The sequence below is a fragment of the Telopea speciosissima genome, chromosome 6 (genome assembly GCF_018873765.1).
Source record: "Telopea speciosissima isolate NSW1024214 ecotype Mountain lineage chromosome 6, Tspe_v1, whole genome shotgun sequence".
NCBI lineage: Eukaryota > Viridiplantae > Streptophyta > Magnoliopsida > Proteales > Proteaceae > Telopea > Telopea speciosissima.
In genome coordinates this window covers 58955645-58982325 of record NC_057921.1, presented here as the reverse complement: position 1 = coordinate 58982325, position 26681 = coordinate 58955645, and the positions used below count along the sequence as shown (strand labels likewise).

Sequence of the window (26681 nt, the reverse complement as noted above, 5' to 3'; positions counted from 1 at the left end):
TATATGACATCAACCAAATTCCCAAAGCCGTTGTAGAATTAATCCCAACTATCTGAGTCCTCATATGAGATAGATGGAATTCTTGCAACATTTGTCGAGACTTGTCCATCCAGACCACAATCCAAACTCCAAAGTATATAATAAAACATTAGGATACTTAAGATTCTAGCCATACAATTCAATGGTCAGCATCACACAACTAGACAGTAACCACTAGGAAATAGGAAATAGGAAATTGTCACAAAATTTTGTTTGGGCCAGCCAATCTCAAATTCAAAGCCAGGTCTAAATTTGGATAGTCTAGCATGGTTGACATATCGGCTATGCTTAACCTAATCCTAGTAAATGCAGAGGAAACATTGGTGATACTTGCCTCATATTGCACATTTTTCCTGTTGAGTTATCTTGGAACTTGGAAAAGCTGAAGGCAGGATCGCATATTTCTAAGTTTGCACAGTTCTTATATTGAGAGCATAGTTCAGCCATTTATTCCTTGCGGAAGACAACAGCTTGGACATCACCGCAATGCCTTTTCCCTTACACATTTGGGGGTGGCCATATCTTCCCAAAGAACTCCTCTACACGTTTTGTTTGATTAGCATAGCCCCCCAGTCCAGTAGCCAGAAGCTCCTCAGCTGCAGGCCCTATAGCTGATGCAAAGCTCAACTGGTCCCACTTCACAAGCTGTAGATAAAGAAGAAATCATCAAATGCAGCTCCTCTGAATGTTTTACTAGTAAAGCTATATTAGACCAAAAACACCAAGACCTCATTTGATAAAAGTGAAACAGAGGAAAGTTCAGCAAAATAAAATTTTCATTGGTAAAGTGACGAGAAATCAAATAAGGCAAAAGAAAGTTTTTAATGGCATGTTAAGGAGTGGAGTGAGTGGAGAGCGAAGCAAACTCAACAAACTTTTACGACTTGTTTCCAACCAAATGTCCCATCCCTTAATTTCACATTTTAGTTTTTATTCCACTTCACTCCACTTCTAAGCAAAAAGGACCTCAAAAATGCAATCAAATGGATAACAATTTGAAGGCACACCATCAAGGAAAAATAAACAGTCAAGCATACTCATAGTATTTAACTTTAGGTAGCATGCTTTCCTGTAGACAAGTCCAACCTATAAATCAATCTAATTGGTTAATGGTAGGCAACCTTTAGGAGACCCCAAGTCACAAAATTTGTACCAATCAGAATAGTTGCCTTTCTTTGTAGGCTGAAAGAGAAGGTAGTCAACCAAAACAAAATTGTGACTACACTCATCAGGTAAGCATGAGCATGACTTTGGGTTGAGGCATTATCCTCCATGTGGTGGCAAATCATTAGATCATCACTGTTATTAGCTCACAGCTCACCCCAGTGGCAACATATCCAATGAACAGTCTGGGTTGATCCTAGTTTCCAGAACCATCAAAAGTAAAGTTCAATCATAAAGCTGCTTCCATTATATATGGGGTATCAGTCATCAAAATTTGGGTATCTGCTTTCTCCAAAAATGGCTGACCAGTACAATTTCACTTCTTTACACTGACAAAACATGGGTTATTCATTTTTATGAAAGGAGATAGGAAAGTATTAAACCTCTTCTTCACTGAATTTGAAGGTCGCAGCAGATTCTGGGGTTAGCCTCCTCACGAAAGTGTACTTCTCCTCCGGAGAGGTAATGGATTCTTTGAGTGATTGCAATATCTTCAATGGTGCAATCATATAATCAACCCTGAAAATGAGCACCAAAAGCAACATGTCAATTATTCTAAACTGAGAACTACCAAATGTTGTGCATCACTCTTACCCTAGAAGACTAAATAAGTCCTGCTTGTTTCGAACTGCAGCTGCCATCAACTTTGATTTATATCCATATTTGTGAATGTAATTGTATGCCTTGGTTACCTGTATAAATGGAAGTTTATCCAAATAAATGTTAACGCAAATACCAAGAAACAGGAAGAAACAAAACAGAGCAAAGATGACACAGAGATTTAACGTGATTCACACACCAATATGATATGCTACATCCATGGGCGAAGCTGAAGATGATTCACTATGTAATGGAAGAAAAGTACAGTGGAGATCTCTCAAGAACACCAAAAGTTGCAGAAAGAACTCTCCCTAGATAAACCTAACCCGAAAATCCCCAAATCTCACTTGTTTCACTTGCTAACACAAGAAGACAACAAAACATATAAATAATCCTCCAAGTCAGGTCGTACCATCAGACCTCAGAAAAAAAATCCTCATTCGGGTCGCCACAAAAAATGTCTGCGCAATACATATAAGCTCTTTTCTAGTTGTTTTGTAGGACGCAAGGCAAGGTCTAAAATATCAAGATGGATTAGGTGAATGGCCTATACATACCAGTTTCCAGCCAATACAATACCGAACCCCTCCCCCCCAAAACCAGCTGTCCGGGCCAGGACAAACCCCTCCCCCCGGCTGGCAGCAAGAATCAGTTGGAATTGGAGTTGGTTTTGGATTCGATTGGTATCAGCAATGGCAGAGTCCTATCCAATCCCAGACACTGAGGAATAAATCCTGGCTTTAAGGGTCACTAAGCAACATCCTCATGACCATCTTCTCTGCTTAGGTTTTTTAGTACACAATCCACTGAAATTGTTGAAGTGTCTTATAGAACATCAATAACCTGGTGCTGTATGGGATGGAACCATATTAAGGTCAAGGATAAATGGGTTGGTTCTGAGTGGATAGCAAGCAGGGGAAAGTCAACTTGGCTTGCCATGCATCTTGACCAAATTTAAGTGACTAAAGCCGATAATTATGAAACTTGGCACAACCATAGCTAGTACCAGAAGCTCATTTGATGCAAGATCAAAGGTACTGTCACAAGTACCATTGTCTTGTAGGAACCAGGCCACGTCCAAACAAGGGTCTGCCGTTCCCCTTTGAACCTGGTGGTTCAACTGAAGAAGTTTCTGGTTCAGGCCAAGCCTTGCAATTTGGGTTTTTTTCTGGTTCACTCAACCAGAATTTGTGGGTCATCTTTAGGATTAGTTTCTTCATTATTTTATTATTTTATTATTTAAAAACTTCATTGAAAGAAAGGAATACTTCATATAAATTCCAAGCCTGTTTTAAGTCTAATTTTTAAGAATCTTGGATAAGGACTTCTCCTATAGCTAGTCCTAGTTGTTTGCTTTTTTTTTTATTTCCTGTTTTGATAAGACTTGCTTCTTATTGGTTGCTGGTTATCCTATGGCCAGAATGATAGATGCAATCCTGGGTTCCAAACCCTGCTTTGGGATCGGCATGAACCCATCCAAATGATCAACGGTTCAAAAGATAAAGGTAATGGCTATTCTGTAAATATTGAGGCAAGTTAGACCGTTAAGAGTAAATGAACCAGTGAAAGATCAATTGTAGATGTACTTTGAAAAGATAGGGGCTTTCTGGAATTTAAAATAAGAATGGGAGTGAATTAAAACTAACTGACAAACTAGGGGGATTTTGAGTAATATTTTAAAGACATAGACTTAAAGGTAATTAAGAAGGCATGACCTTCTTCTTCAAACCACAATAAGAGCAGTAACCAGCGTGAACTGGTTCCGTTTCTGGTGCGATAACACTCTCAAATAAGAATGGGAGTAAATTAAAACTAACTGACAAAGTAGGGGGCTTTTGGTAATATTTTAAAGATATACACTTAAACATAATTAAGAAGGAATGTCCTCCTTCAAACCACAATAAGAGCAGTAACCAGTGTGAACTGGCTCTGTTTCTGGTGTGATGGCTCTCTTAAATAAATTCCTTTCAATCTGAAATTTCACGCACAAGTTCCTAACACATCGGTCTCTTAAAATCAACCAGCAGTAGACCTAAAGATCAAGCATTAAATTAATAATATTTCCCGTAAATAAGCTCTAGTGGTAGTCAAGGAACCAGACTTGAACTTCAATGCAAATGTTACGTACGCCAGAGATGGATTGTATGGTTTTGCATTAGCCATGCAAGCACGTGAAGAGCCTTGTACGAGCTGTAAGTTGGGTGGAGTCTGTTACTAGAAGTTGTGAATCAGTAGTTAGTAAAAGTTGTGAGTCAGTAGAATTTGTAATTAGTGGGGAGGAAAGATAGTTAAAATTAGTGGGGAGCAGTGCATAGTTATTAATATGTGGGAGGTACTTATTGAAGTGAATAGTGTAACTGTTGTAATACCTTATTTAAAGGGTTTGTATTATAATGGAGGATAAGCTTTTAACTCATAAAATTTCTCTCTCGAGAACGAGGCCGACTTCCTCAATTAAGCCAAGAGGTCCGGCTTCCTCTGTAAAGCCAAATTATTCCTAACTCTTCTATCTATCTCTTTCCAATCTTTTATTCTTTATGTCTTTCCTATCTTCTTTCCTATTTTCTCTCCTCTCTCTCCTTCGTATGCATCCTATCAGAGCCGGTTATGGATCATTCTGTCTTCCATGTTTCATTGTTGAAGCAAAAGATAGATGATATACAACCAATGTAAGGAGATTTGCCAGCAGCGCAAGAGAATGATGGCACGCTTCATCTGCAACCCCAAGCTGTTTTGGACCGAAGAGTTTATAAACGTAGGCCACAAGTTCTCATTCATTCGCATGGCTTGTCACCTACTGAAGCAATCTGGGAGGATCTTGCTACCATGCGACACCAATTTCCAACATTTGGCCTCGAGGACAAGGCCGCTCTTTAAGGGGGAAGAAAATTGTTACGTACGCCAAAGATAAGCCATGCAAGCACACCATGTAAGGAGACTTGTACAAGTTGTAAGTTGGGTGGAGTCCATTAGTAGAAGTTGTAATTAGTGGGGAGTACTGGATAGTTATTAATACGTGGGAGGTAGTTATTGGAAGTGGATGGTGTAACTGTTGTAATGCCTTGTTTAAAGGAACAGTTCCTTGTTTAAAGGAACAGTATTATAATATAGGATAAGCTTTTAGCTCCTACAAATTTCCTCTCGAGAACGAGGCCAGCTTCCTCAATTAAGCCAAATTATTCCTAACTTTTCTCTCTATCTCTTTCCTATCTTTTATTGCTTATCTCTTTCTTATCTTCTTACCTATTTTCTCTCCTCTATCTCCCGCATACGTATCAGTGAATCTCACAACAGAAGACAACTTAGGAGTTGAAACTTGAGGGTTTGGGGCGTAAGGGTTTTGTGAACACTCCACAAAATATCAGGGTCAAAGGTTATGGTAGGAGATCAACTCCAAACTTTTGGGGGTACCGGTACTGTCCAGAACAGGATATCACTCCGCCAAGAAGGAAAGGAGAAGAAGCAAGAAGAACAGAGGAAGTAGAACTGAACGAAATAGAAGAGAGAAGAAGAATAAAAGAAAGGAGAAGAACTAAGAGGAACTCACCTGAGAAGATAGGACTGGATCGTTGAAGAAGGGGGAAGAAGGCCACAAGGGCAGCAAGCAGTCAATGACAACAACAATTAAAAAAAAAAAGAAAGGAGAAAAACTGAACGAAGGGAGGGAGATCAACTCCAAACTTTTGGGGCTACCGGTACTGTCCAGAACAGGATATCAAACTGCCAAGAAGGCAGGGAGAAGAAGCAAGAAGAACAGAGGAAGTAGAACTGAGCAAAATAGAAGAAAGAAGAAGAATAAAAGAAATGAGAAGAACTAAGAGGAACTCACCTCAGAAGATAGGACTGGATCGATGGAGAAGGGGGAAGAAGGCCACAAGGGCAGCAAGCAGTCACATGACAGCAACAATAAAATACAAAATAAATAAATAAATAAACCATTTTTTCTTATTTCACTGTCTTCAATCGTAGGTTACATGAAATTATATAAAGATAAAGAAAAGATTCATATAGGAACTACTAAAACGACTCTTCTCAAAATAGGAAACTAACAACTCGATCTAATCCCCTTACATAGCTCTGTCTCTAATATAAAATAAAAAATGCAATTATAAAAATATCCCCAAATAACTAAATAAATCCCTACCAACCCTTATAGAACCAAAGCCAGGTTTGGGCTGCTTTCACATCGGTCTAGGTTTCCAGATTGGGTCATGCCAGTCCAGCCATGATAATGATATTGCATCAATGATACAAATTAATAAGTTTTATATAAGCATGTATAAAACTTACTGATGAATAGATTTGGCTTTTTGCATTGTTTGTGAGATTCAATGAGAACCTTGGTGAGATGCTAAGGCTGGTTGGTGGGATTCCAACTTAGTTCCAGGTGGGAAGATTGGTCCATATCCTTCTACTCTTCTTCTATTCTTCTTCCTCCATATCTATCCATCAATTTAGGTTAGTTTCTACAACTTTTATTTCCTGCGCCTACTTTATATGGTTGAATCTGAATTCTGAATCAAGTTCCTGCTCAGTACTTCTTTCCTTAAATCAGAATTGAGTTTCAGTTATTTGAACTTTAAAATCAAGTCTTTAATCTGGTTTCAGGGTTTTCCTACTCTTAATGGGAATTTCCTGGATCTTGAGTTTTACACCCGAGATTTCAGATATGTTTTCATATATATGAGCCGGATTAAGTTCTAAATCTATTCATGGTATCAAAATCTGATTTTGACATTCATTACAGGTTGATATTCTGTTACCATAACTGAGAATTTTTTCTGCTGATCTGTTTAATATCAGTTTGGTTCTTTACGAATCTGATTTCATTTACCGTTCTGAAAACCCTAAATCCGGAATCCTATCTTCAGTAGGATACTCCCATACATCCAGATCAGACCCAGTAGATTGATTCCAAGTTTTGATGTCATATTCTCCTTCCCAAATAGAGGACCGACCAGTCTCTTGACCAGATCAGAACCCTCAAACTTCCTAATATTACAAATCTCCTAAAATCTGGTTTATTTACTTCACTGTAATTCTCGTTTGTTTGGATTTCGGATTTACTTCACTGTAATTCTCGTTTGTTTGGATTTCAGAAACTTAATCATTTAAGGCTTTTAGGAATCCATCATAATTCCATCAGATCCATAACTGCCATGTGGCAGTTCAGTTGAGACCTAAATTTGTCCATGCCAACATTAATCAATAGCCTGAAATGAGCATCTGATATTCCCATCTGTAGTTATAAAAGATTAAAAGAAATTTGAAAAGTCTAGGAAGTGAGCTCAAGCATTAACCCAATAGGAAACATTAAAAAATCTCGAGGAAAAGCCCTTACATAGTTACATGGTGGGCCATAAATTTTGGAAATTACACAATCTGAAATATGACGTGGAAAGAAGTTAATCATTTAAGAAAAATTAAAAAGATCAGAATAAGATGCAGAGCTAACCAAAGCCAAGCCGGGATCTTCTCCTCTTCTGCAGGCAGCTTCTATCTCAGGATCACCGGAATGATTCCGTGCCCAATCCTAAAGAGATACATCTTCTTTATAATGCTCAACCACCCTTTACAGGAAATTTAAATACAAATTGACGAAGGAAGAAAATTACCCTTATACGGCCGACAAATATTTGGATAACAGAAGTGCCAGCTTGTGCAGCAGCTGCTGCTTGGGGAAAGCTGAAGAAGCATGACGATATCACCAAAGGTCAGGGAACAAGTATTAAAACCATGTAGAAGCTTGCTTCTTTTTGTTTTTTGTGTTTTTTTTTTTTTGTTTTTCTTTAATAGATTTTAAGACAGCGATAATTTTTCCCTTCAAAATACTGAAATGCTCTTATTTAACTGATTTCAGTTATATCTTCTTCATATATACCTATAAACAAATGTCAAATGAGTCTGTATGCCTTCAGATTCCAGCAATCTTGAGGCCTCTATTCCCTGAAACAGAGATCAAGAGACAATGAGAACAGGAACCAAAATCCAAGATGTTTTGAGAAATTTTATTTTTGCTATATAAGTAAAATTACGAAAATTACCAGCTAAGGCATTTCCTTTCTCAAATACTTACTTGCCAGGTTGAAGGGATCTTGAACAGAAGACGCTCCAGAGGGACCTCTTTTTCATAGTATAGCTTTAAAAGATCATGTACCTATTTTTACAATAACAAAGCATCAATTTACCATCATACAAAATTTGAAAAGTTTTTTAAGAACATTATCATATCCCTTGGGTTTTGAATAATCCAATACAAATTTTCCAGGCAAACAAGAAGGCCAGTATATTCAACACCTAAACCAACTCTGAAGTTAATCAAGTCACAGACATTTAGACAATGCCAGACACATACATGTATATTACAATCATAAGGGAGGTGCTGTGTAGTGTATGGGTACCACTAAATGGTGGCAGAGGGAGGGAGTAAACCATCAAATGAGATATTTAAAACTAACCAAACAACAAATAAAATGAACCTAAACTGAAACAGACCAGCTCTGTCTCCACGATTAAAAAAAAATTATTTACAAAATTCTCTTGACAACTCAAAACAGGAAACTCAAAGACTAAACTAAGCTTGATGCCCCAATGAGTCGAACTAAGGTAGGTTCCCATTGGCTCCACACCAGAATCGAGTCAATTGACCACAATTCCAAGAATTGGATCACCTGATTTTTGTATCACCATACAATCCAACCATTTCATGCCATTATATGTCTTTTACTTGTCATTCTAGAACATTTTTTTTATCCCACATTCCCACCCCCGAATACAATAAAAAAAAGATGTAAATACGTGTACAAGTTTTTGTTTATCATGATATTATATTTATTTGACTGTCTCACAGAGGTGATTTAATGGAAAGCCCAGCAAATCTATTTTTCATCTATCAATAGTTGTGCTGGTCCAATAAATCAAGGGGGGAAAGAAAAGCTTGAACACTTCCCTCAAAATTTTTGAATTTCTCTATGGAAGAAAGATCATCCATGAGCACGATTAGAAGGCTTCATATAGAAACATTTATCTGCTGGACTCCTCTCAACAGCCTATTCTAACTTGAGACTTTTAACTCAGATACCTAAAATAAAATTTGGGAGCACCTACAGTTGAGTTTCAGATTAGGGAAACAATGGAGAAGGAAGGAAGATGTTAGAGAAGAAGGAGACAAGAGAGGGAAGAAGAGAGAGTTACGGTTGAAAGTTGTGTGTGTTAGAGAGACTTCTCCAACACACCTATATTGCTCAAATAGAATTAGTAAAAGTATTACAATCACCTCCCTAGGGAGGTAAAAGGTAAAAAGACATAAAAAGTTAAAAATACATAATAAGGGAACTAGTTAGAAGTCTAGTTCCTGAACTACCCCTGATACATATTTACTATCAACTCTAACACTCCCCCTCAAGCTGGAGAATATATATCATGCATTCCCAGCTTGCTTAGAAGGACATTAAACTGAGGCGAGCCAAGAGCTTTGGTGAGGATATCTGCCAACTGATCACCAGTCTTCACAAAGGGAGTACAAATGCAGCCAGAGTCTATCTTCTCCTTGATGAAGTGTCTATCAACCTCTATGTGCTTGGTTCGGTCATGTTGAACAGGATTGTGGGCAATACTGATGGCTGCCTTGTTATCACAGTAGAGTCTCATAGGACCTTCAGTGTCAAATCCCAGTTCCTGAACAAGTCTTCTCAACCATATAAGTTTACATACTCCATGGGCCATAGCTCTAAATTCTGCCTCTGCACTGGATCTAGCTACAACATGCTGTTTTTTGCTTCTCCATGTAACCAAATTACCCCCTACAAAGGTGCAATAACCGGAAGTGGATCTCCTGTCTGTAATGGAGCCAGCCCAATCAGCATCTGTGAAACCTTCCACTTTCAAGTGGTTGTGTCTGGCATACAACAATCCTTTCCCTGGAGAAGACTTTTGTTGAGATGTGTTACCCGATATTATAAGGGTATTTTTGGTTTTTTATTTATGTACTTTTGAACAAGGGTAGGATTGTAATTTGGGCTATGACACTGTTCACGTGAACAGTGTCGTGAATAGTATCGTGAACAGTGTTTCCCTTTGTAATCTCTTTTATTATTATTATTATAAATAGAGAGCTTGACTGATCTCATTGATCATTCGAGCCATTCACGAAATTCCTGTTTTGTTAACATGGTATCAGAGCCAAATACACTCTGATCTAGGTTTTCAAAACCCACCTCCCTCCCTTCGATTTTTTTCTCCTTCCCTCCATCGAGCTTCTTCCCTTCTTCTTTCTTCTTTTCTTTTGGTTCTTCTTCTCCCATTAGGGCAGCACTACTGAGGTGATCGTAATGATCTAGCTGCTGCCCCAATATACCTCCTTTTTTATGCCTCTTTTTTGGATCGAGTGGAGCTAAAGCACTGTCTGCGATTTGAAGATTCCTATTTTTTTTGGAGATCAAGCCTCTACATCTATTTCGGCTGCATCTTCTATTGTGGGATCTTTATTTAATATTGTTCTCAGCCCCTATTCACTTCATCAGATTGGTTGAAGACCCCAGCCCCTTATCGATCTCTCTTCTCAGAGTTTTTTTTCAAAACCCTGACATTAATCGATCTTGGGGTTGGGCTGCTGGTTCTTGCTGCATCTGATTGGCACCCTTGCTGCCTTCATTCGACATCATTCCCAGCCTACATATCTGAGATTTTTTGCTCCAATTCAGCCCTTTTCTATTGGGGGTTGATTCCAGAATTTTTTTGGATATTTTTTAGCTGTTTGCTGCTTCATCGAAGATTGGTTACCTGCTGCAATGACTGGTTCAGATTCTTCTTCGGCCTCTTTTGGCATTGATGGCCAGCCCCAGACTGATTTTCTTCCCCTTGCTGCCCCAATCAAACTTGATGGCTCTAACTACCTGAAGTGGTCTCGGTCTACCTATTTGACAGTAGCTGGTCGTGGCCTCACTGGCCATCTTTTTGGGACAACTAAACCAGTGGAAGAGGGTTCTCAGCTCAACAAGTGGTTATCGAATGATGCGATGGTGATGTCCTACTTGATCCATTCTATGCAAGGGGATATCTCAGACAATTTTCTCCTACTGGACACTGCCCATACTATCTGGAATGGTGCCAAAGAGACTTATGGTCGCACTGGGAATGATGCACAGGTCTATGAGATTAGAAAGAAGGCTAATGCCACTACCCAACAGGAGCTCTCTATCTCCAAATACTATGTTGCCTTCAAGAACATGTGGCAGCAATTGGATCATTACTCCGACTATCAGCCCTCTACTGCTACTGATCTGGCTGCCTATCGCAAACAATTTTCTCCTATTCGGGTGCAAGTACTTGGGCAGTCCCCTTTTCCATCCCTAGAGCAGGCCTTTGCCTTGGTTCATAATGAGGAATCTCGTCGGGCTGCTATGCTGCATTCCTCTACTGTTGATCGCTCCGCCTTGCAAGTTGCTTCCAGTACTCCTTCTCTTACCACTACTGATGGTGGTACTGCTGTCCCTAAAGGTCCTGTCAAGTGTGAACACTACAATAGGCTCTATCATACTAAGGCTCAATGCTGGAAGCTCCATGGGAAACCTGCTGATTTTGAGGAAAAGAAAGCCCGTGGGAAGTTTAAGCCCAAGGCTCATATGGCTGATTCTCCTACTACTCCTGTTGCTGCTGCCCCTTCATCTGACATTGGGCTTACTCAGGATGAGCTCTTAGCTTTCCGTCGCATGCTACAGGCCTCTTCCGCTGCCTCCACTACGGCATCTACACTTGCTGCCCCTCCTGGTTCTAATTTTGCCTCAGGTACTCCAGTCAGTAGTCTATGTGCATCGGCTGTATCCAGTCCTTGGATTATAGATTCCGGTGCCACTGACCACATGACTGGCTCCTCCCATGTATTTCATCTTTATTCTCCATCTTCTGGCAAAGACAGTGTTCGAGTAACTAATGGTTCCCTTTCTCCTATTAATGAGAAGGGTTCCATACGCTGCTCACCTACCCTTTCATTAAAATCTGTTTTGCATGTTTCGTCCTTTTCTACCAACCTTCTCTATTAGTAGTCTAACTAGAGATCTGAACTGCAAACTGCCTTTTTTCCCTTCTCATTGTGTCATACAGGATCTAGAGACGGGGCGTACGATTGGGGGTGGTAAGATGCAGGGTGGTCTCTACTTACTTGACCCCGGTCAGCCTTCTACTTTGCATTCGGCTTCCTCTACAGCTCATCATTTACAATCCACCTCGTCCCCTGACCTTCATCTCTGGCACTGCCGACTTGGTCATCCATCCCTTAGTACTTTGTCTCTTTTGTTTCCGAGCTTGACTAAGCATTGTAATAGGAATGAGTTTTTATGGGAGGCTTATGTTTTGGCCAAACAGACTCGTTCCAGTTATTCTTCCTTAAATAAAAGAAGCGAGTTTCCTTTTGCTTTGGTTCATTCTGATGTGTGGGGCCCTGCTCGTTGTACTTTCCTTTCTGGTCATCGATGGTTTGTCTCGTTTATTGATTGTTATACTCGTGCCACTTGAGTGTACATGATGAGCCATAAAAGTGAGGTCTTCCGCTGTTTTCAGTTATTTCATCGTATGGTTCAGACCCAATGCAATGCCACCTTGCGCATTTTACGCAGTGATAATGGCAGAGAGTACATGGAGGGTCAGTTCCAACTTTATTTGGCTGCACATGGTATTGTCCATCAGACCAGCTGTGTTGACACACTTGCCCAGAATGGGGTTGCTGAAAGGAAAAATAGACATCTCCTTGAGGTAGCCCGGGCCATTATGTTTGCACGGTAGGTTCCTTCTCACTACTGGGGTGATGCCATTCTTACCGCTGCTTATCTCATCAACGGTGTGCCTACCCGTGTCCTTGATGGTCGTTCCCCCGTTGATCTCCTCCAGGGTTCCTCCTCCTTTGTGGTTCCCCCCAAAGTTTTTGGTTGTGTTTGCTATGTCCGCAATCATCATCCTCATGGGAAATTTGATCCACGGAGCATTTGGTGTATTTTTCTGGGCTATTCTGCGACCCAGAAAGGATACAAGTATTACCAACCACCTTCTCGTCGTACTTTTGTCTCCATGGATATTGTGTTCCATGAGTCCTTATCATATTATTCCCAGACACCTCTTCAGGGGAAGCAGGATCAGGTTTTTGAAGATATGTCTGCTATTCTTCCGGCTTCTATTCAGGGGGAGCCCTCTGTAACTTCAGCTCCTATAGTGGCTCCTATTCAGGGGGAGCGTAGACCAGTCAGTCAAATCCCTGTTGATAAGGTATATACCCGGGAGCGCACAGGACAAGTTGAGACTACCACCACCACTATACCACCTCCACAATCGTCTGCACTTGATCCAGATCCAGACCCTACTAAATCATCTGGTAAGGATCCTTCCCTTGACTTACCTATCGCTGTTTGTAAAGGCGTTAGGTCATGCACCCAACACCCCATCTCCAATGTTGTTTCCTATGATGCTTTATCTCCTTCCTATCGTGCATTTGTTTCTTCTCTTTCCTCTGTTTCTATTCCTCAGAAATGGCAGGAGGCGATTGCAGATCCAAAGTGGAAAGCAGCCATGATGGAAGAAATGACGGCCTTACTTAAAAATGAGACATGGGAGCTAGTTGTTCTTCCTTTGGGTAAGAAACCATCGGGTGCAAATGGGTATTTGTTGTCAGCGAAGCCGATGGAGCAGTGGATAGATATAAAGCTAGGCTTGTGGCCGAGGCTTCACTCGGACTTATGGGATCGACTACCGGGAGACATTTGCCCTGTTGCGAAGTTGAACACTTGTCCGGGTCTTACTTGTCTTGTGCTGTCAACTTTGGCTAGGACCTACAACAGTTGGATGTAAAAAATGCATTTCTTCATGGGGAGTTGGAAGAGGAGGTTTATATGGATGTTCCTCCGGGTTTTTCCTCTGACAAAACCCATGGGAAAGTTTGTAGGCTCAAAAGGGCACTCTATGGGTTGAAGCAATCTCCACGGGCATGGTTTGGTAGGTTTCATAAAGCCATGGTATCCTGTAGATACAAACAAAGTCATGCTGATCACACTCTGTTCATTAAGCGAAAGGGAGAAAATGTCACTCTTCTCATAGTTTATGTTGATGACATAGTTGTGACTGGTAATGATACAGATGAAGTTTCTCACCTGAAGGCTTTCTTGGGACGGGAATTTGACATAAAAGATCTAGGACAGCTAAGATATTTTCTTGGGATTGAAGTTACCCGTTCTCCAAAAGGCATCTTTCTCTCCCAGAGAAAGTATGTTCTAGATTTCCTATCAGAGACTGGTTTGCTTGGTTGTCATCCTTGTGACACTCCCTTGGAAGCTACTACCCGTCTGCAAGAGAAGGATGGTGAACCTGTTGATAAGGGCAGATATCAACGATTGGTGGCCAAGCTGATTTATCTCTCCCACACCAGACCAGATATTGCCATTGTTGTGAGTCTTGTGAGCCAGTTCATGCATGATCCTTATTCCACTCACATGGCTGCTGTTCTTCGTATTCTCCATTACTTGAAGTCAGCTCCAGGAAAGGGGATCCTTTTGTCTCCTCATGACCATCTACGCATTGAGAGCTTACACGAGATCTTGATCGGGGTGGTAACCCTGACAGAAATCTACCTCCGGCTATTGTACTTTTGTTGGAGGAAATCTAGTCACATGGCGGAGTAAAAGCAAAATGTTGTGGCAAGATCTAGTCTTGCTGAATTCCGTGCTATGGCCCGGGGCATATGTGAGTTACTATGGCTTGAGTTTACTCCTTGATATCCGTGGTTCTGTTCATCTTCCAATGATGTTGTACTGTGACAACAAAGCAGCAATTAGCATTGCCCACAATCCAATGCAGCATAACCATACCAAACATGTGGAGATTGACAGACACTTCATCAAGGAGAAGTTAGAGAGTGGGCAGATTTGTATTCCTTTTGTGAAGTCTGGAGATCAACTGGCTGATGTCTTCACGAAAGGGTTGAGTGGGAAGTTGTTTTATCCTAGTCCAGTCAAGTTAGGCATGTGTGATATCTATGCCCCAACTTGAGGGGGAGTGTTGAGATGTGTTACCCGATATTATAAGGGTATTTTTGGTTTTTTATTTATGCTTTATTTATGTACTTTTGAACAAGGGTAGGATTGTAATTTGGGCTGTGACCCTGTTCACGTAAACAGTGTCGTGAACAGGGTTTCCCTTTGTAATCTCTTTTATTATTATTATTATAAATAGAGAGCTTGACTGATCTCATTGATCATTCAAGCCATTCACGAAATTCCTGTTTTGTTAACAACTTCAAATATCTAAGAATACGGTACACGACATCCAAGTGGCCACTCTTGGGAGCGTGCATGAATTGGCTCACTACTCCCACTGCATAGGAGATCTCTGGGTGTGTCATGGCAAGATAGATAAGCTTCCCCACTAGCCTTTGGTACTTTCCCGCATCAACTAGAGAAGGACCACAATCTTCTCCTAGTTTATGATTTTGCTCAATAGGAGAATTGGCTGGTTTGCAGCCCAACATTCCTGTCTCGGTCAACAAGTCAAGAACAAACTTCCGTTGACATATATTAATTCCTTTCTTGGTCCTTGATACTTCAATGCCTAAGAAATACTTCAAGGGACCCAAGTCTTTAATTTCAAACTGTCGTGCCAAGTAACTCTTCAGGTTATCTATCTCAACTATATCATCTCCTGTGACCACAATATCATCAACATAAACAATAAGGGCTGTAATGGTACCATGGCCCCTCTTAGTAAAGAGAGTATGATCAGCTTGGCTCTGGGAATATCCATTCTTCAGAATGGCCTGCCGAAAGCGCTCAAACCTTGCCTTTGGTGACTGTTTGAGACCATATAATGCCTTCTTAAGGAGACACACCTTCCCTTCAGCTGATGGCATTTTGAAGCCTGGAGGAGTTTGCATGTACACTTCCTCTTCCAAATCCCCATGGAGAAAGGCATTCTTCACATCCAACTGGTATAATGGTCATTCTTTATTGGCAGCCAATGACAAAAGAACTCTAATTGAGTTGTGTTTGGCAACCGGAGCAAATGTCTCCTGATAGTCAATTCCATAGACTTGACTGTATCCCTTAGCCACCAACATTTGTTTTGTATCTCTCAACACTCCCATCAGAGTTGTACTTGATTGTGTAGACCCATCTACATCCAACAGGGACACGTCCCTTAGGAAGATCCACCAGTTGCCAAGTACCATTCTTCTCAAGTGCCATCATTTCCTCAGACATAGCTTGTCTCCACTTTGGGTTAGACATAGCATCAATAACATTTTTGGGAGTAGAAGCAGCAGAGAGGGCAGTAACAAAGGCAAGACCTGTAAGAGAAAGAGCATCATAGGAAACAAATTGGGCTATAGGATTAGTACAAGCTCTTTTCCCTCTACCAACAGCAATAGGGAGGTCTAAATCACATAAAGAAGGAGAAGGGAGATCACCTGAGTGAGAAGAGTGGATCTCAGGTTATGGATCTGGATCCAAAGAGGACTCTTGGTAGGTCTTCGTTCTTTCATTATGCAAGCCTTCACCTTTTCTGTATGTAATGTGGTAATCTTTCTCCCTACTAGGACCACTGGCAGTTCTGTCAACCACCGAATCAGTATGCACATCATCCAGATTCACAGACTTCCCAATGTCAAGCATAAAGGGAGAGATAGGTAGTGGGTAATGGAGAGAATCAGCAGCCTGTTCATTCCCACAATTCTCCCCCTGAAGAGGATGCTGAGATGGGGCAAAAAAAGGAACAGATTCAAGGAAGGTGACATCTTTGGAGGTGAAGCACCGGCGAGAAGAAGGATGGTAGCACCGGTAACCTTTAGAAGTAGAAGAGTAGCCAAGAAAAAGACACTTGAGGGCTTTGGGATCAAGTTTTGTGCGATGTGATTTGTTAACATGCACATAACAAACACAGCCAAAGATTTTAGGAGGAAGAGAGAAAGCAGAAACCTGTGGAGATAAGATGTCTAAGGGAGATTTGAAACCAAGAAGTTTAGTTGGCATGCGATTGATGAGGAAAGAAGCAGTGAGAAGAGCAGCCAACCAAAAAGTCTTGGGAACATGCATGACAAACAAGAGACTACGGGTGACCTCCAATAAATGGCGATTTTTTCTCTCAGCAACCCCATTTTGTTGGGGTGTGTCAACACACGCTAACTGATGGAGAATGCCATTCTTAGTAAAGAAAGCTTGGAGACCACTAAACATACATTCTCCCCCTTTATCAGGCCGGACAACTTTGATACGGGTATCAAACTGAGTAAGGATCATTTGATAAAAATTCTGAAATGCCTCACAAACATCACTCTTACTTTTCAGAAGAACAGTCCAAGTGGCACGAGAAAAATCATCAACAAAAGAGACAAAGTAACAAAAGCCAAATAAAGAAGTAGTGGGAGAAGGTCCCCAAACATCAGTATGTATAATATGGAAAGGAGCAGCAGTTCTATTACCATGATAAGGATAAGAGGAGCGACAATGTTTGGCAAACATACATGGTTCACATTCAAAAACATGGGAAGATGCAACAGAAGAAAATAAGTGAGGTAAATGTTTCCTCATTACAACAAAAGATGGATGGCCTAAACGCCGATGCCATAACATAACAGACTCCACTGAACTACTGTCATCACGTCCACACACATAGGACTGACCGGTGGGTACACCAGGATAAAAAAGGTAAAGGCCTTTCTCCTCACGTCCGCTACCAATAATCCTCTTCGTCACCAAATCCTGAAAGAGACAGTGAGAAGGAAAAAAGGTGACACAACAGTTGAGGGATTTAGTCAAGTGACTTACAGATAAAAGGTTAACAGCAAGGTTAGGAACATAAAGAGCTGAGGTAAGGGAAATAGAGGAGGTAACAGGGATACTACCTTTACCAGATATCGAGGAAAGGGATCCATCAGCTATCCTGACTTTATCCTTACCAGAGCAAATGGTGTAGGAATCATAATTAGAGGACATACCAGTCATGTGGTCAGTGGCACCAGAGTCAATGACCCAAGACTGGGCTGCAGTAGAGGCTGCAGCGGAGACCTACAAGGCTGAGGACGAAGATGAGCTGGCCACGGTAGATGCAGGAGATGTGCTCAACTGGGATATAATCCGGCGGACTGTGTCAACCAAGATAGGATCATCCTGTGGAGCATCTGCCTCAGTCGTCACGGAGTGAGCTCGAGCTCCCCCTCTACGACCACCACGACTACATGTGCTAGGGGGGCGACCATAAAGTGACCAACACCTATCCTTGGTGTGCCCAGTTCTCCCACAGTGATCACATTTAAACCTGTCTCTCCCAACTCCGCTGGCACCACTTGTCTCTACTACACTGGCTGCCTCACGATTCGGCCCTTGGCCTCTACTACCCCCACGGGTGTCTCGAAAAGAACTGGAATTGAGAGTTGACTTGTCATGAGATGATGCTGATGTGGAGTCCATAGTGACACGCCGAGTCTCCTCACTCTGTAGGTAACTACAGACCTCACTAAGAGATGGAAGAGGAGATCGGCCTAAGAGTTGGAGCCGGATGGGTTCATAGTCTGGATTCAGACCACCAAGTATAGTGAACACCCGCTCCCTTTCAAAGGTCTGATATACCTTCGCTTCATCTGCCGGGTTAGTCAAATGGAGGTCCTGGTAGTGGTCATATTCTTCCAAAAGACTAAGGAAGGCATTATAGTACTCAGAGATAGTTCTGTCCCCTTGCCTCATGGAATGAATCTTTTGGTGCAGCTGATACACTTTGGCAGAGTCACCCACTCTGTCATAGGCCTGAGAGACACTATCCCAGATGGCCTTAGCAGTCTCCTTTCTTATAAATCTTCTCCCAATCTCAGGCTTCATGGAGAAGATCAACCATGTCATGACTGTAGAGTTCTCAGTCTCCCATTTCTCATAAGTAGGTGCATTCGGCTCTGGAGGCTTGATATCACCTGTGATGTACCCAAGCTTCCCTTTGCTCCTAAGGGAAAGCTTCACGGAATGTGACCAGTTCAAGTAATTTGTCTCATCAAGTTTCACAAAGGAAAGTTGAAACTGTGTGCTTTCATAGGCAAATTGAGGAGAAGGGACAGGCTGTGATTCAGCTATACCAGGTCCCAAAATCTCATAATCACCCATTGTTCAAGTGGGGAGTACACACTCTACCCAAATAAAAAAAAACTTCCAAACAGGTCTGATAAAACAGAACCAGCAAGTAAAGGCAGCCTGTAGAGGCTCAAGTAAAGGAAAAAACAGGAAAAAGGGGCTTCACCCTAGCATTCACCAAGAAATAATATATCTGAAACAATCTCAAGGCCCTCACACAGGCTGATGTTAAACATTTCTCAGCAAAGGCAACAATACATAGCAGTCCAGAAATAAGAGGAGCAGAGAAATTGCAGTCCCGATATTACCTGGGCAGAAACAGAGATTCCACGAAAAAGAGTACTGCTCAAGCAGTAGTGGAAGATTGAAACCAAGGCCAGATGGGATGAAAAGAGCACCTTTGGGCGATTCTATGGAGCCATTCCAAGGCTGAAACCAAGGTCGAGAGAGAGAGAACAAGGGGCTCGAACTTGAAGCTGGCGGTAATAGTTGCAGGTGATGGAATGGCTTCAAAACTTCATAATAGCTTCAACCAAGCTCAAAGAACACCTCCAAACAGCTGAGTAGGTTATTTCCAACCTATTTCATACTTCTATACCACAGATTCTTTACATTGGTAGCTTCTCTTTGAAACCCTTTGAATCCTAGGATTACAAAGAGAAGAAAAGAATAGAGAAGAGCAACCAAATACGACTCTCAAACCAACCTGCTCTGATACCAAGTTGAGTTTCAGATTAGGGAAACAATGGAGAAGGAAGGAAGATGTTAGAGAAGGAGACAAGTGAGGGAAGAAGAGAGAGTTACGGTTGAAGGTTGTGTGTTTTAGAGAGACTTCTCCAACACACCTATATTGCTCAAATAGAATTACTAAAAGTATTACAATCACCTCCCTAGGGAGATAAAAGGTAAAAAGACAAAATGTTAAAAATACATAATAAGGGAACTAGTTAGAAGTCTAGTTCCTGAACTACCCCTGATACATATTTACTATCAACTCTAACACCTACTACCATGTTTGGACACTTCCTTATAACTTGAAACTATCCAAACAAGAATAAAGAGCTCTAAACTGAACCAAACAAGACCTATGATTGACCCAGAAATTAAGAAGATAAAAACACTTCTGATGACTCAAAATTTTAAAAAGGACTCAAAGACTACCAAGGCTACTACCTCATAAGTCATAAGTGAATTTCATTACTGCAATAGTGTAGGTTATCGGTTGGGGGCACAGGTGAACATCTAATTTAAACTATCCAAACGACAAATAAAGAACCCTAAGTTGAGCCAAAACCAGTTCCATGATTGATCCAAAAATTAAGATTACAAAAGCAACATTGAGGACTCAAAATTAAAAAAGGCTCTCAAAGGCTACACCAGGGTTACTACCCAAAAGGTTATCTCCTTTCCAAATAGTTTGAGACAATTAAGGATGTCAAATGGTTGGTTCGGTCTGGTTTCATTATGCGTTTTTGGTTTTTTAAATAATGTTTTGGTCCGGTTTTCAGTTTATAAAAGCCTAATCTGATACTGATAGCTATTGGAACGGTCAGTTTCATACCCCCAATAAGGGTTCAGTCTAGTCAGCTTCTGTCGGCTCAACTGGTCCAGTTGCATTTTTTACACCCTGATGGGACATTCATTGGGGGAACAGGTGGTCTTCATGCCCATGGCCCCGGGCCTGAATCAACCCCAATTCCCCGATTCGGCCATTCTATGTTATGCATCACCAATTCCATCAACCCACTCCATCAAGGGCCATATCTATGTGAAATCAACACTCCTCCCTACCTGCACCAGTCACATCCTTGCTGCCTTCCCTTTGTCCTTCTAGATTTCCATCCATTCAAGCAAAACGATTATATGATATTAATTATAAAATTATAAATGGTAATCCTGCGATGTAATTGTTATTGCTTTACAGTTCACAAAGAGGCAGAACTTTCCCATTGTTTAGTATTTCAATGTATCATCCCTATCCAAAGAACTCCTAATAACAGCTTTTAATTCTCTACAGGCACAAGACCTTTAAAAAACAAAACAAAAAAAAAGAAAAAAGAAACAATTGTTCAATAGATTCTTGTGATACTAATGTCTGTGTTCTTGAATATGCAGATGCATGGCTGAAGCAGCTTTACTCAGTCTGGAAACCCAGACCAAGATGAAACAGGTCCAAACCTGGGTTATGGTCTATTAGGATATTTTTTTTTTCTTTTATGATTATTATTGTAATTTGAATCTTTTTTTTTTTATTGTTTGTTAGCTAGAACCAAGGATTTGTGTTTACTCTTCTTCCTGTTAGAGTACAAATAAGACTTTACTTTCTCAAGTTGTACACCTATTGATACTGGGTAGATTGGAATTGAATGAATTTCTTTGGGTTTAAACTGGTTGTTGTGAGGATCGAAGATTCGTTCAACTAATGTTTTTCTTCTCTCTCGGTTGCTCCTAAGTTCCTTCCTCATCTCAGGTTCGATTGTTCTTCACTTCATCACTCATTCTTCTTACTTTTCTGCTCTACCTCTTTCCTTTCATATTTCTTCTCCAACCAAGTTGAACTTAAACATTCTGCTACTGTTCCCCTTCTTCTCTACTGGTAGCGGTAACATAAACTCATAAAGTGAATGGAGTGAATTGTCAACTCATCATACTTATTTGGATTAGTTTGAAATTTCGGGTGAGGGATACCCTACTCTAGGCGATTTAATCCATATAATACAAGTTGTAGACCTGTAGTAGTATGATTAGTATCTCAGACCTAACCTCACAGCAGGATCTCAAGAAACAGTCAAACTCCCAAAAGTCAACCTTCTCAGATGAAGGTCAAACTTAAGATTTCAAACCCCCACAATGAATATTAATACCATTCAGAAGATAAGAGTGATCGGTTAGGGTAATCTGAGAGTAATTAGAGAGTTTCAGTTTCAGGATAGAAATCTGAGAAGGATAGTCAAACTGAAATTAATTCAAGTCAGGCCAGTAGATTTCCCTCAAATTTGGATCGAGTTCTACCCTTGATGTACACTATCAAACCCCCAAATATTGAAACAAATCAGGCGGCTAAATAGGGAGTAGACCAACATTAAATCTGAAACCCAACCTCACTGAGTTGGAGAGATTTTTAAGTAGCACACAAACGACAACTCAGGTAACCTTCAAAACCAGGTTGAGTTTAGCTCTAGGGTAGGCCTTCGATTCCACAAATTTTTGACGGAATCAGGTTAAGGGTTCATGTTTAATTAATAAATTATGCTGAAATAGAGTGGAAAACAGGGTATGCACAGGAACAGTAAAACAGAAATTAAACCCTTGATCGGACTTACTTGGTGATAGGAATATGATGTTGGATACAAGACCAAATAACTTCAATGAAATCAGGTATCAATCAAACCCAGCAGCAGCAACTTTCGATCAGAAATCAAACACAGAATATGGTTGGCCGTAGAATAGAGAAAGGGTAAGAGGAAACCTATCTCAGATCTCAGGAATCTCTCCCATTATATCTCTCACAGATTCTGGCAGCCAAAGGCAACTCAAACTTTATTAATCAAAATCGAATGGAGGCTTAGCAGCCTTACAATGTTTATATAGACTGAAAAATAAAGTCCTAATCAAAATGTGAAACTAAAAATCAAACTCCTAGCATAAATAGTAGTATTACAATGTTGCTGAAAATTATAACAACTACTAATAAGTATTCCTACTTCAACTAGGAATGAAAATAAAGCTAAACTACTAAAACTAAGCCCATGCGAGCTAAGGAATCCAGCCACAACTGGCTGGTTCGATCTCCATGAACCTGGTCCACTTTAAGACCTTGGTTCTTGCTGGTTTGAGTGGTCCAATCTACTTCATCCTAGAATCCTCTGCCTCCCAATATAGAGTTTTATTTAATGCAACCATAGAAAGCAGAGCTTCCACTCGCGGCAGGTTGAGAGATTCCAAACATTTGGGATAAAACTGATGCTTTCTAATCCTTGAATGGGGTGGCTCATCAGAGTTAAATGATTAAAACCTCTCACTCTATCTTCCCAGCACCCTTTTATCTTCGAAAGTTTTAACTTTTGACAATACGATGCTCCTTTATAAAACTGGAAAGTATGTGCATTCATCAATTTTGTCTTCATACAGATTTGTACTCCAAGGAGCCATTCCAGAACATGTTCAGGGCCAACGTAGGACAGTCCAGGGTTTTGGGTTCCAAAGGCCAAACTAAAAGGAAATGTGGTGGGTAATGGGGATTGAATATTATTTATAGAAAAGAATAGGGAAAGAATAAGAATAAGGACATATTTGGGTAAGGTCACAGCGTTTCTACTTCTAAACTTCTAGAAGCCAGCTTCTCAACTTTAAAACAGTCCAGCCAATAAATTACACTGTTTGGAATCTTTAACACATGAGATGCAAGAACTCAGAAACCCGCTTCAGGCAGCTTCCTGGGCTTATGCAGAAATTATTTCAAACGTTATATTTCTATTGGCTGCACACTTTTAAATTTGAGAAGCTGCCTAGAAGCTTACCCAAACATGCACTAAGAAATAAGACACTGTTATAGACTGTAAACAGTACCCTGAACAGTAACTGATATTAATAACTAAGGAAAAATCTTAGGAAGAGATTATAAATCTGGTGAAGGAAGTTGACTAATGTACCGAACATTGGAGTACCTCTGCAGATTCACTATGTAATAGTAAACAAGAAAGAAAGAAAGAGAAGAATTTTCATTGAGAGAATTAGAGGAAGTAGAATAGAAAAGAGGGAGAAAGGCAGAGAGAGAGAGAGAGAGGACCAGCAATAGATAATTAGTACAAAAAGCAATAGCAACCATACTGGCCAGATATGTTGGTAGCAACCTCACAATCAAATGACAACTTTATTCCATTCCAAATGCTCAGAATTCATTTGGGAATACACCCCTGTTACTAAATTGACTCACTTTAGGACTTGTAAACCAATTGGAGTGTTCACTTTAAAATACCTAAATAGACACTTACTTGTGAACGTAAATAAACTATGTAAATTTACTCTCATTAATCTAATTACAATATAGCCACTCCCATGAGTGATCAAACCTTTTCCTAATCAAATGAAACCACTAATTAAATAAAAGGATCTGAATCCGAAACTAATTAAACTTTCTAAAATAGAATCACATCCCAAATCAATACCCCACTAGTAAATCTATCATAGCTTTCCCGATGCAAATTGCAATTGCAAGACCTTGGTCCCACTAGATAGGTGACTAAATGCCCTTTCAAATAACACCAATATCACACAAAATAGAGACGATCAAAATTAAGCACTAAGAAAAGAAACAAAAATAACTTAATGTCCTATAATGCGATGCTTCTGATCACTAAAGCTAATCCAATGCTCTGGTTGATATATATCCAAGCCACTTGATTGGGCAATTGGAATGCTCCTGCATCAAAGCCATACAATCGGAGACATTGATTAGAGTGATTTTGTGAACAGTCACATTAAATATTCTTGGCCAGTTCTTCAACTTACCCTACTCTAGCCATTCATCCTCCCATAATCTAATTTTATTTTTGATTCAGACCTTTGCTTTAGCTCAGATCATGAAATCAGTAAAATCTTTCGTGTTTTCCCATTTACTGGCCTCATTAGTTCCTATTATCTGCCTTGAAAGTTCCATCGTTCATGGTTCATGCCATAATTGTGTTCTAGCTTCTTTCCCCATATAGTAATACTTTCTTGGCTTAATCTATGCAAAGTACTGCTCTGTTCTAAGTGTTATTCCTTGGATTCCCAGCTGCCCTAGCTTACTTGGCTTGCGTGCATGTTGTGTTCTATATGTATAGATCCTGCTTGGTCCCATTACATGATTTACAGAAAGACAAGCATGCCTTTCTCTCATCTATCCATCACAAAATTAAGACCATGTCACCAAGACAAGTTCTATCAAGTCTTTGGGATCCCTCATTTGTGCAGGTCCTGTAGGATCCATCAATCAAGAAAGCATCTAAATCCAAGCAGATTTTAGATTTTTTTATGATTTCCTTTCAAATACCCTTTTAACACCCTCCTTCCATATCCCCCACAAAATGGCAGAGGAGACCATCCTCCTGAATAATCTAACCTTAAGATCATTGACCAAGAAGGGAACAATATTCTTATATCCCAGAAAGACACTCACCCAAATCGCAATATACTGCAGAAGCAGGTACAATTAACCAGTTGCAAAACAGTTCTAGTTTCTACAAGCAAGAGAATCAACTTTTCAAGAGCCTGTATATATGATTATTAATGATTCAACTTATAGAATGAAATGACAAGGCAGGCAACAAATACTAAACTGCTATGCAGTGAACACAACCCTTAACAAAATGATCTGTATATATGATTGTCAATGTTTTAACTTAATAAACCAATGACAAGGTAGGAAACAAATACTAAACTACTGACTGGTGTACTCAATTATTGCCAAAATGATATGAATCAAGGACAATCATAACAATGGTGCTAGACACAAAATATTACAATCATATAATGGATATCTCAATGCCAACCACCAACCCAATCAAATATAATAATAAAAATAACCACCCAAGGTAAGTCATTAATATTTTCTTGTAGGACACAACGATAGCACAGGAGCTCAGAATCAATAATCAGCATCCAAAAGTTTCTTGAGTTAGTACCTTCCTTAGAATACCATGTGTGTCATAAGCCAGACGAGCATCCACTTCGGTTGACACTCGACCAGGGACTAGCTTCAACAAGTCGCTCCCAACATTCACTAAAGCCTGTGAGTCAACGATTGATTCTCAACAACAGGAGCCATCCAACAAACTAATATCGTTGAAATCTCATTCAAGGCTAATTGAAAGGGAGAGTGTGGGGAGACAGACCTTGTTATAGAAGCAGGACATACGAGCTTTGGGATCCTCTTGTCCATAGCACTCTGAATCAGCAAGCGCAGTTTCTACAGCGCTCTGCACCCATAATTATTCACATAATTCATTACTAAAACAAATTGTACATTAACTAGATAAAAATACACACTACATCCCTTTCTTTTCATTTCCCGTCCTATGATTTGCTAGCATCAAGCGATACTCACCCTAAATATTGTATCCGGAAGACCACATATACCTAGAAGCAGGGAAGAGCTAACTGTAGCAGCAGTGGGTGGAAACCTTCATTTCGAATAAATTTGCAAGAATTGAGAAAAATTCACCCAAATCTTATAATAACACCTCGAAAGAAAGACTACCAGAGAATTAGGATCACGGAATTACTTCTGGAAATCGTCGAAAATGACAGTATCCGGAACAATCTCACTGAAGCTCGAAACAGCATCCAATTCAGTGCTTAAACCTGTATGTAAAACGCATACAAGATGAGATCAAAACCAATCCTCAGCAGTTAACATATAAACAAAGACAATAGTCGACTTTTGATCCGAGAAGAAAGTAAGAACAAAACGACAACCAGTCTCAAGAGGCGATGCATTGCCAGTGGAAGCGCGGATTTGAGGAAACGACCTTTGAAGCTTGTAGAGAAAATTTAGCGTTTCAGATCGAACAGCAAACCTGCAGCTTCCCTCCTGCAGGAACTTAATAATAAATATAAATAGGAAGACTATGAAAGAGGGAAAGAAGTGAACGAACGAGAGAAACTGGGAAACTGGAATATATGAAATTACCTGACGAGATGATGTGAATAGAGCCGATGAGGATGAAGGCAACGACACCGACATTTTCGGTTGCGTTATGAAATCTTGAGTTCAGTCTCAGACGAAGACGACGACGACGACGCACTTAG

The 26681-nt window shown here is 40.3% G+C and overlaps 1 protein-coding gene across 2 annotated transcripts; it reads right to left on the bottom strand.

Annotated features, from left to right (window-relative positions):
* Positions 1 to 399: 399 nt before the first annotated feature.
* Positions 400 to 26681, bottom strand: LOC122664477 (transaldolase). Of its 2 annotated transcripts, none has more exons than XM_043860308.1 (13): positions 26563 to 26681; positions 26349 to 26463; positions 26156 to 26234; positions 25978 to 26053; positions 25766 to 25849; positions 25556 to 25660; positions 7880 to 7960; positions 7685 to 7749; positions 7419 to 7488; positions 7259 to 7336; positions 1798 to 1895; positions 1587 to 1722; positions 400 to 684 (listed from the first exon to the last, which is right to left on the bottom strand). In XM_043860308.1, the coding sequence occupies exons 1-13, from the start codon at positions 26614 to 26616 to the stop codon at positions 538 to 540; spliced, it is 1188 nt and encodes a 395-aa protein (XP_043716243.1). In that variant the 5' UTR covers positions 26617 to 26681; the 3' UTR covers positions 400 to 537. The 2 variants fall into 2 exon arrangements, with proteins under 2 accessions (XP_043716243.1, XP_043716242.1); XM_043860307.1 differs by having other exon boundaries at positions 26349 to 26472; positions 26563 to 26665.

Excerpts from the sequence above, each read along its gene's own strand:
- LOC122664477 (XM_043860307.1), bottom strand. The coding sequence starts at position 26,616 with ATGTCGGTGTCGTTGCCTTCATCCTCATCGGCTCTATTCACATCATCT. Across the intron at positions 7,961-25,555 it reads CACATGGTATTCTAAGGAAG|GTACATGATCTTTTAAAGCT; the intron begins GTACTAACTCAA and ends TTGTAAAAATAG. Across the intron at positions 685-1,586 it reads TCAAATTCAGTGAAGAAGAG|CTTGTGAAGTGGGACCAGTT; the intron begins GTTTAATACTTT and ends CTTTATCTACAG.